At 44.3% G+C, this 11075-nt stretch overlaps 1 protein-coding gene across 6 annotated transcripts in view; it reads left to right on the forward strand.

Annotated features, from left to right (window-relative positions):
* The window catches only part of LOC139548254 (NADPH oxidase 4), a 42835-nt gene extending 32568 nt beyond the window's left edge, over positions 1–10267 (forward strand). For 5 of the 6 annotated variants that reach the window (XM_071357802.1, XM_071357803.1, XM_071357804.1 and 2 more), the window contains 5 exons: positions 1130–1249; positions 1512–1620; positions 4444–4512; positions 9113–9213; positions 9307–10267. In XM_071357802.1, the coding sequence (XP_071213903.1) occupies positions 1130–1249; positions 1512–1620; positions 4444–4512; positions 9113–9213; positions 9307–9427 (520 nt within the window). In that variant the 3' untranslated portion in view covers positions 9428–10267. Of the gene's footprint in view, positions 1–1129; positions 1250–1511; positions 1621–4443; positions 4513–9112; positions 9214–9306 lie in introns of those variants that run through there. The other variant, XR_011669681.1, reaches the window with a different exon arrangement.
* The last annotated feature ends 808 nt before the right edge of the window (positions 10268–11075 follow it).

Raw genomic sequence — 11075 nt, forward strand, 5'->3', positions numbered from 1 at the left:
ATAGACCACCACAAGGATGTAGGTGAACATAGAGTATAGACCACCACAAGGATGTAGGTGGACATAGAGTATAGACCACCACAAGGATGTAGGTGAACATAGAGTATAGACCACCACAAGGAAGTAGGTGAACATAGAGTATAGACCACCACAAGGAAGTAGGTGAACATAGAGTATAGACCACCACAAGGATGTAGGTGAACATAGAGTATAGACCACCACAAGGAAGTAGGTGAACATAGAGTATAGACCACCACAAGGATGTAGGTGAACATAGAGTATAGACCACCACAAGGATGTAGTTGAACATAGAGTATAGAGCACCACAAGGATATAGGTGAACATAGAGTATAGACCACCACAAGGAAGTAGGTGAACATAGAGTATAGACCACCACAAGGATGTAGGTGAACATAGAGTATAGACCACCATAAGGATGTAGGTGAACATAGAGTATAGACCACCATAAGGATGTAGGTGAACATAGAGTATAGACCACCACAAGGATGTAGGTGAACATAGAGTATAGACCACCACAGGGAAGTAGGTGAACATAGAGTATAGACCACCACAAGGATGTAGGTGAACATAGAGTATAGACCACCACAAGGATGTAGGTGAACATAGAGTATAGACCACCACAAGGAAGTAGGTGAACATAGAGTATAGACCACCACAAGGATGTAGGTGAACATAGAGTATAGACCACCACAAGGATGTAGGTGAACATAGAGTATAGACCACCACAAGGAAGTAGATGAACATAGAGTATAGACCACCACAAGGATGTAGGTGAACATAGAGTATAGACCACCACAAGGAAGTAGGTGAACATAGAGTATAGACCACCACAAGGATGTAGATGAACATAGAGTATAGACCACCACAAGGAAGTAGGTGAACATAGAGTATAGACCACCACAAGGATGTAGGTGAACATAGAGTATAGACCACCACAAGGATGTAGGTGAACATAGAGTATAGACCACCACAAGGATGTAGGTGAACATAGAGTATAGACTACCACAAGGATGTAGATGAACATACAAAAGCCACTTGTCATAATTGTCTGAAGTAGTGTGTAATTTGTCACTGTCTCACTATAGTAACCCTCCCACTGTGTGTGTAGGCTGTACGTGGACGGCCCGTTTGGCAGTTCGTCACAGGAGGTGTTTAACTATGAGGTCAGTCTGTGTGTGGCGGGTGGGATCGGAGTCACGCCATTCGCCTGCGTTCTGCACGCCCTGCTGTGAGTGGCTGTCTAACAAGAGATGGTTGGTTGTTGGTTTACCATTGGTGGGAATACTTTGACATGTTCTTAATGCCCAAATTCTCACACTGTACTTTCTGTCTGTGTGTGTGTGTGTGTGTGTGTGTGTGTGTGTGTGTGTGTGTGTGTGTGTGTGTGTGTGTGTGTGTGTGTGTGTGTGTGTGTGTGTGTGTGTGTGTGTGTGTGTGTGTGTGTGTGTGTGTGTGTGTGTGTGTGTGTGTGTGTGTGTGTACTGTCTCAGGGATGGCTGGAGGCATTTCCGTCTCAGGAGGCTGTACTTTGTGTGGGTGTGCAGGGAGCTGCAGTCCTTCTACTGGTTCGCTGAGCTGCTGTGTGCCTTACATCACAAGGTCAGCCTGGGGACTAGAGGTTAAAGGTCAGGGCTAAACATCAGGGGTGGAGTAACCTAATGTAGCAGCGTAAAATAAACGGCTGAGACTAGATCCCCTACATACTGGTCTGAGACTAGATCCCCTACATACTGGTCTGAGACTAGATCCCCTACATACTGGTCTGAGACTAGATCCCCTACATACTGGTCTGAGACTAGATCCCCTACATACTGGTCTGAGACTAGATCCCCCTACATACTGGTCTGAGACTAGATCCCCTACATACTGGTCTGAGACTAGATCCCCTACATACTGGTCTGAGACTAGATCCCCCTACATACTGGTCTGAGACTAGATCCCCTACATACTGGTCTGAGACTAGATCCCCCTACATACTGGTCTGAGACTAGATCCCCCTACATACTGGTCTGAGACTAGATCCCCTACATACTGGTCTGAGACTAGATCCCCCTACATACTGGTCTGAGACTAGATCCCCTACATACTGGTCTGAGACTAGATCCCCTACATACTGGTCTTGACAAGAGGAAAAACGAAATGTTGGCAGAGGTTCTCTTCTGCACTGTTCAACCAATCCAGTAAATGTGGAGGAGGAGTTAATGTCCAAAAGCGGAAGTCTCTCTTTCCATTTCCCCTGAAAACTGGATCATCCGGTTGTTGGGGACTCGGCAGAGGCTAGGGGTAGAGAGGTTGTATGGCACCTCCTGCACTGAGGCCCGAGGCTGGGGTGCTATAACCCCGGATATCTAGTGACTGTCTAGATATCTAGTGACCGTCTAGTGACTGTAGTGGAGGGGCTGATATCTGGGGTTATAGCACCATCTAGTGACTGTAGTGGAGGGGCTGATATCTGGGGTTATAGCACCATCTAGTGACTGTAGTGGAGGGGCTGATATCTGGGGTTATAGCACCATCTAGTGACTGTAGTGGAGGGGCTGATATCTGGGGTTATAGCACCGTCTAGATAATAGTAGTAAATAATAGTGTCTATTCGAGCTTTGAGCAGTAAATGGAGACAATTTAGGACATACTTGACTTCAATTATATGATACAACACATTTATTTGGTTACTATTACAAAACTATCTATTCAACTGCTTGCTATGGTTACGGTTTGGTTTAGAATATGGGTTAGGGTTAAGTTTAGGGTCAGAGCTAGGGTTAGGGTTGGTACAGTGGCTTGCGAAAGTATTCATCCCCCTTGGCATTTTTCCTATTTTGTTGCCTTACAACCTGGAATTAAAATAGATTTTTGGGGGGTTTGTATCATTTGATTTACACAACATGCCTACAACTTTGAAGATGCAAAATATTTTTTATTGTGAAACAAACAATAAATAAGACAAAAAAACTAATCTTGAGCGTGCATAACTATTCACCCCCCCAAAGTCAATACTTTGTAGAGCCACATTTTGCAGCAACTAGAGCTGCAAGTCTCTTGGGGTATGTCTCTATAAGCTTGGCACATCTAGCCAGTGGGATTTTTGCCCATTCTTCAAGGCAAAACTGCTCCAGTTCCTTCAAGTTGGATGGGTTCCGCTGATGTACAGCAATCTTTAAGTCATACCACAGATTCTCAATTGGATTGAGGTCTGGGCTTTGACTAGGCCATTCCAAGACATTTAAATGTTTCCCCTTAAACCACTCGAGTGTTGCTTTAGCAGTATGGTTCGGGTCATTGTCCTGCTGGAAGGTGAACCTCCGTCCCACTCTCAAATCTCTGGAAGACTGAAACAGGTTTCCCTCAACAATTTCCCTGTATTTAGTGTCACCCATCATTCCTTCAATTCTGACCAGTTTCCCAGTCCCTGCCGATTAAAAACATCCTAGGCTATATGGACATCTTTATCAAGTGTGCCTATAATTTTGGACCCCACTGTATCTGCCTATCAGGCATGTTTATATAACCTCCCCTCTCTCTGTCTCACCCTCTTTCTCACCCCTTCCTTTCTATCGTTATTGCTCTGTCTCACCCTCTCTCGCTCTCTTTCTCATTCCCTCTCTCTCCCATACCCTCTCTCATTATCTCTCTGTCTCGCCCTCTCTCTCGCTCTCTTTCTCATTCCCTCTCTCTCCCATACCCTCTCTCATTATCTCTCTGTCTCGCCCTCTCTCGCTCTCTTTCTCATTCCCTCTCTCCCCCATACCCTCTCTCTCATTATCTCTCTGTCTCACCCTCTCTCGCTCTCTTTCTCATTCCCTCTCTCCCCCATACCCTCTCTCTCATTATCTCTCTGTCTCACCCTCTCTCGCTCTCTTTCTCATTCCCTCTCTCCCCCATACCCTCTCTCTCATTATCTCTCTGTCTCACCCTCTCTCGCTCTCTTTCTCATTCCCTCTCTCCCCCATACCCTCTCTCTCATTATCTCTCTGTCTCACCCTCTCTCTCGCACTCTTTCTCATTCCCTCTCTCCCCCCTCCCCTCTCTCTCATTCTCTCTGTCTCACCCTCTCTCTCGCTCTCTTTCTCATTCCATCTCTCTCCCCCCTCCCCTCTCTCTCATTCTCTCTGTCTCACCCTCTCTCTCGCTCTCTTTCTCATTCCCTCTCTCTCCCATACCCTCTCTCATTATCTCTCTGTCTCGCCCTCTCTCTCGCTCTCTTTCTCATTCCCTCTCTCCCCCATACCCTCTCTCTCTCTCTCTCTCTCTCTCTCTCTCTCTCTCTCTCTCTCTCTCTCTCTCTCTCTCTCTCTCTCTCTCTCTCTCTCTCTCTCGCTCGCTCGCTCGCTCTCTTTCTCATTCCATCTCTCTCCCCCCCTCCCCTCTCTCTCATTATCTCTCTGTCTCACCCTCTCTCTCTCTCTCTCTCTCTCTCTCTAGCTGTGGCAGGAAAACAGACCTGACTATCTGAACCTGCAGCTCTTCGTCAGCCAGACAGATGGACTTCAGGTGAGACTCAAAGACACCGTCAGTCAATCAATCAATCAGTCAGTCAGTCAGTCAGTGAGTTAGTCAATCAGTCAGCCAATCAGTCAGTCAGTCAGTGAGTCAGTCAGTGAGTTAGTCAGTCAATCAGTCAGACTCACTCACTCACTCACTCACTCACTCACTCACTCACTCACTCACTCACTCACTCACTCACTCACTCACTCACTCACTCCAGCCAGCCAGCCAATAGAGGGCAGGGTACACCACAGATTGGTGAAGAGAAAGCGCTAGGAGATGACTAGAACGAGTGAAGCATGTTAACCTTGACTGCGTTTAACTGTAGTTCACTGCTACCTTCAGTGTGTACGGAGATGGAAAGTATTCTTATTTCTCCTTTCTACAGCACTGCCGGAGAACTCTCTCTTTCTAATCTCTCCCTCTCTTTAACTGTGTACCTTTCACTCTTTCTTTCCCTCAATGCCATTCTCTGGCGGAGCTGAAAGGGTTGTACAAAGAGATAGATATGGAAAGGAGAAAGAGCAAGTCAACTGGCACTTCCTATTTTAGAAGTAAGGGTTGTGTCGTGGGTGTTAGTGTGTGTGTGTGTGTGTGTGTGTGTGTGTGTGTCTGCACTGGACTATGTTCTCTATTCAGCCCCTCTGGCAGTCCTTTCACAGAGTCTTTCAGAGGGCGTTTTATTACTGCAGTCCTTTCACAGAGTCTTTCAGAAGGCGTTTTACTACTGCAGACCTTTCACAGAGTCTTTTAGAAGGCGTTTTACTACTGCAGACCTTTCACAGAGTCTTTTAGAAGGCGTTTTACTACTGCAGACCTTTCACAGAGTCTTTCAGAAGGCGTTTTACTACTGCAGACCTTTCACAGAGTCTTTCAGAAGGCGTTTTACTACTGCAGACCTTTCACAGAGTCTTTCAGAAGGCGTTTTATTACTGCAGACCTTTCACAGAGTCTTTCAGAAGGTGTTTTATTACTGCAGACCTTTCACAGAGTCTTTCAGAAGGCGTTTTATTACTGCAGACCTTTCACAGAGTCTTTCAGAAGGCGTTTTATTACTGCAGTCCTTTCACAGAGTCTTTTAGAAGGCGTTTTACTACTGCAGACCTTTCACAGAGTCTTTCAGAAGGCGTTTTACTACTGCAGACCTTTCACAGAGTCTTTTAGAAGGTGTTTTACTACTGCAGACCTTTCACAGAGTCTTTTAGAAGGCGTTTTACTACTGCAGACCTTTCACAGAGTCTTTTAGAAGGCGTTTTACTACTGCAGACCTTTCACAGAGTCTTTCAGAAGGCGTTTTACTACTGCAGACCTTTCACAGAGTCTTTTAGAAGGCGTTTTATTACTGCAGTCCTTTCACAGAGTCTTTCAGAAGGTGTTTTATTACTGCAGTCCTTTCACAGAGTCTTTCAGAAGGTGTTTTATTACTGCAGTCCTTTCACAGAGTCTTTTAGAAGGCGTTTTATTACTGCAGTCCTTTCACAGAGTCTTTCAGAAGGCGTTTTATTACTGCAGACCTTTCACAGAGTCTTTCAGAAGGTGTTTTATTACTGCAGTCCTTTCACAGAGTCTTTTAGAAGGCGTTTTATTACTGCAGTCCTTTCACAGAGTCTTTCAGAAGGTGTTTTATTACTGCAGTCCTTTCACAGAGTCTTTTAGAAGGCGTTTTATTACTGCAGACCTTTCACAGAGTCTTTCAGAAGGCGTTTTATTACTGCAGTCCTTTCACAGAGTCTTTCAGAAGGCGTTTTATTACTGCAGACCTTTCACAGAGTCTTTTAGAAGGCGTTTTATTACTGCAGTCCTTTCACAGAGTCTTTCAGAAGGCGTTTTATTACTGCAGACCTTTCACAGAGTCTTTTAGAAGGCGTTTTATTACTGCAGTCCTTTCACAGAGTCTTTCAGAAGGCGTTTTATTACTGCAGACCTTTCACAGAGTCTTTTAGAAGGCGTTTTATTACTGCAGTCCTTTCACAGAGTCTTTCAGAAGGCGTTTTATTACTGCAGACCTTTCACAGAGTCTTTCAGAAGGCGTTTTATTACTGCAGACCTTTCACAGAGTCTTTCAGAAGGCGTTTTATTACTGCAGTCCTTTCACAGAGTCTTTCAGAAGGCGTTTTATTACTGCAGTCCTTTCACAGAGTCTTTTAGAAGGTGTTTTACTACTGCAGTCCTTTCACAGAGTCTTTTAGAAGGCGTTTTATTACTGCAGACCTTTCACAGAGTCTTTCAGAAGGCGTTTTATTACTGCAGACCTTTCACAGAGTCTTTTAGAAGGCGTTTTATTACTGCAGACCTTTCACAGAGTCTTTCAGAAGGCGTTTTATTACTGCAGACCTTTCACAGAGTCTTTCAGAAGGCATTTTATTACTGCAGACCTTTCACAGAGTCTTTCAGAAGGCGTTTTATTACTGCAGTCCTTTCACAGAGTCTTTCAGAAGGCGTTTTATTACTGCAGTCCTTTCACAGAGTCTTTTAGAAGGTGTTTTACTACTGCAGTCCTTTCACAGAGTCTTTTAGAAGGCGTTTTATTACTGCAGACCTTTCACAGAGTCTTTCAGAAGGCGTTTTATTACTGCAGACCTTTCACAGAGTCTTTCAGAAGGTGTTTTACTACTGCAGACCTTTCACAGAGTCTTTCAGAAGGTGTTTTACTACTGCAGTCCTTTCACAGAGTCTTTTAGAAGGCGTTTTATTACTGCAGTCCTTTCACAGAGTCTTTCAGAAGGTGTTTTACTACTGCAGACCTTTCACAGAGTCTTTTAGAAGGTGTTTTATTACTGCAGACCTTTCACAGAGTCTTTCAGAAGGTGTTTTACTACTGCAGACCTTTCACAGAGTCTTTCAGAAGGCGTTTTATTACTGCAGACCTTTCACAGAGTCTTTCAGAAGGCGTTTTATTACTGCAGACCTTTCACAGAGTCTTTCAGAAGGTGTTTTACTACTGCAGTCCTTTCACAGAGTCTTTCAGAAGGTGTTTTATTACTGCAGTCCTTTCACAGAGTCTTTCAGAAGGTGTTTTACTACTGCAGACCTTTCACAGAGTCTTTCAGAAGGTGTTTTATTACTGCAGTCCTTTCACAGAGTCTTTCAGAAGGTGTTTTATTACTGCAGTCCTTTCACAGAGTCTTTCAGAAGGTGTTTTACTACTGCAGACCTTTCACAGAGTCTTTCAGAAGGCGTTTTATTACTGCAGACCTTTCACAGAGTCTTTCAGAAGGTGTTTTACTACTGCAGTCCTTTCACAGAGTCTTTCAGAAGGTGTTTTACTACTGCAGTCCTTTCACAGAGTCTTTCAGAAGGTGTTTTATTACTGCAGTTCTTTCACAGAGTCTTTCAGAAGGTGTTTTACTACTGCAGTCCTTTCACAGAGTCTTTCAGAAGGTGTTTTATTACTGCAGTCCTTTCACAGAGTCTTTCAGAAGGTGTTTTACTACTGCAGACCTTTCACAGAGTCTTTCAGAAGGCGTTTTATTACTGCAGACCTTTCACAGAGTCTTTCAGAAGGCGTTTTATTACTGCAGTCCTTTCACAGAGTCTTTCAGAAGGTGTTTTACTACTGCAGTCCTTTCACAGAGTCTTTCAGAAGGCGTTTTACTACTGCAGTCCTTTTTAATTTCCCTCTGCCTCCAGCTAGCAGACATGGTGATCTTGTTCAGGGCTCACGGTTCAGAGGCATACAATAAGTAGACTTTTAATATCACAGCCATTTATTATCATACAAACCAGTTCATGTTGCACAGTTGATGCTATTTTCCATGTAAGACTCAGGCCTGTACTCAAAGAGTTCTAGATGTGGGGCTAGGATAATCTGGTTTTAGATGTGGGGCTAGGATAATCTGGTTTTAGATGTGGGGCTAGGATAATCTGGTTCTAGATGTGGGGCTAGAGTAATCTGGTTCTAGATGTGGGGCTAGGGTAATATGGTTCTAGATGTGGGGCTAGGATAATCTGGTTTTAGATGTGGGGCTAGGGTAATCTGGTTTTAGATGTGGGGCTAGGGTAATCTGGTTCTAGATGTGGGGCTAGGATAATCTGGTTCTAGATGTGGGGCTAGGGTAATCTGGTTCTAGATGTGGGGCTAGGATAATCTGGTTCTAGATGTGGGGCTAGGATAATCTGGTTCTAGATGTGGGGCTAGTGTAATCTGGTTCTAGATGTGGGGCTAGGGTAATCTGGTTTTAGATGTGGGGCTAGGGTAATCTGGTTCTAGATGTGGGGCTAGGGTAATCTGGTTCTAGATGTGGGGCTAGGGTAATCTGGTTCTAGATGTGGGGCTAGGGTCATCTGATCCTAGATGTGGGGCTAGGGTAATCTGGTTTTAGATGTGGGGCTAGGGTAATATGGTTCTAGATGTAATCTGGGGCTAGGGTAATCTGATCCTAGATGTGGGGCTAGGGTAATCTGGTTTTAGATGTGGGGCTAGGATAATCTGGTTCTAGATGTGGGGCTAGAGTAATCTGATCCTAGATGTGGGGCTAGAGTAATCTGATCCTAGATGTGGGGCTAGGGTAATCTGATCCTAGATCTGTGGCAAAGCGTAACTTCTACCTGGATCTCTAATAACACGAGCTCATTATACATTTTCTGTGTTCTGTTTCCTGTCCAGAACATCTCTGAGGAGAGGTACCGCCCCCTGAGTTCCCGGCTGATGATTGGCCGACCGAGGTGGAAGTTGCTCTTTGAGGAGATTGGAAGGACCAATAAGCAGTGAGTAAAATGTTTGGAGTGTTTAAAGACATCTTCTGATTGGATCATTTTAGGATATTGTGGTCATGTTGTATCTGTATTGTATTTCCTCAGTAAGCGGGTGGGGGTGTTCTGCTGTGGGCCTAAAGGCATCTCCAGGACTCTGCACAGACTGTGTAACTCAGACCGCTATTCAGGAACCACGTTTGAGTTCAACAAAGAGTCCTTCAGCTGAGACCAGCTCCCCCTCACCGTGACCCCTGACCATAGGCTCTGACCCCTGACCCCAGACTCACATAGACAGGTGACTTGAACCTACCATGAAGTGACTCACTGGTTCTCCTTCCATCAGAGAGAAGCATCTCACACTCACTGGTGTTGAGTGACGTCATCAGCGGGCAACTGGGACTTGTTCACGAACCAAGAGGACCTGGTTGTAAGCCACCATTTCCAGAAAACACTGCCACGTTGCTCGCTTCACACAAACACAGTCCTTTGGTATGGTGGAGAAGTGCCATGGGGTAGGGCCGAGGGGTTAATTTGGGACGGGGTTACCCTTTCTGTGTGGGGGCATCAGAGCCTCGGTGCCTAGGGCCAACCCTTTGCCACTCTGTAAGGGACTGTACAGGACTCTGGACTACAGAGAGATGCTGTACAACAACCTGATGTCTGTTATCACTTTCACTACCCTTCCTTCCTTCCTTCCTTCCTGTGCAATCATTTAAACTTTAAATCCTCTATGTATTCTAATGGAGTCAAAGCAAACTCAACCACTCCTGGTGCCAGTATTTTAGTAATTGTTTTATATTTCAATTATTTATATTGTTTAAAGTTACTAGATGTACTTTTCTCTCATAATGTTTCACCTTTTCTTCTAATGTGTCCCATTTAAGACTGAACAACAAAACAGCTTTACACTTTACCAAACCATACATATTTACCATTGATTAAGTATTGAAGAAATATATACAGTATATATATTTAATTGTTTCTGAATAATGTTTTTTTGGATGTTGGATTGTTTTGATGAGAGCAAAGCACAACCCGAATTAAAATAGGTTTTTATACAGATCTATTTACTACATGTTAACTACAGGATTACACGGGTACTACATGGATACTATGCGTCCACTCTCTGTTTCTACGAACTTGTTGTCTTTCCACAGCCAGTCAAGCACAAAATATCCCGGACACACACATTTTATCAAGACGGATTTAATGCACCATATAAAAATACAATTTATATTATTCATTTATCCTCTGGTTCTCATAGTGGCATAGTTGTCACACAGTACACGGTATCAACAGTACGTGGTATCACACAGTACACAGTATCAACAGTACACAGTATCAACAGTACACAGTATCAACAGTTCACAGTATCATACAGTACACAGTATCAACAGTACACAGTATCATACAGTACACAGTATCAACAGTACACAGTATCTGTCATGTTTTGTCTTTGATCATGTCTTGTCCCTGTGCTTCCCTCTGCTGGTCTTATTAGGTTCTTTCTCTTTCTCTCTCTCTATCGTTCCGTTCCTGCTCCCAGCTGTTTCTCATTCTCCTAACGACCTCATTTACTCTTTTACACCTGTCCCCTATTTTGCCCTCTGATTAGAGTCCCTATTTCTTCCTCTGTTTTCCGCTCCTGTCTTTGTCGGATTCTTGTTTGATGTTTGCTGTTCCTGTGTCCTTGTTTCGCCCTGTCGTGTTCTTTGCCTTCTTCAGATGCTGCGTGTGAGCAGGTGTCTATGTCAGCTACGGCCAGTGCGTTCCCGAAGCGACCTGCAGTCTGTGGTCGCGTCTCCAGTCGTTCCTCTCTATTGACGAGAGGATTTCAGTTTTCCTGTTTTGGATTTACTATTGATTATCCAGGA

Source organism: Salvelinus alpinus, chromosome 21, assembly GCF_045679555.1.
Source record: "Salvelinus alpinus chromosome 21, SLU_Salpinus.1, whole genome shotgun sequence".
Classification (NCBI taxonomy): domain Eukaryota; kingdom Metazoa; phylum Chordata; class Actinopteri; order Salmoniformes; family Salmonidae; genus Salvelinus; species Salvelinus alpinus.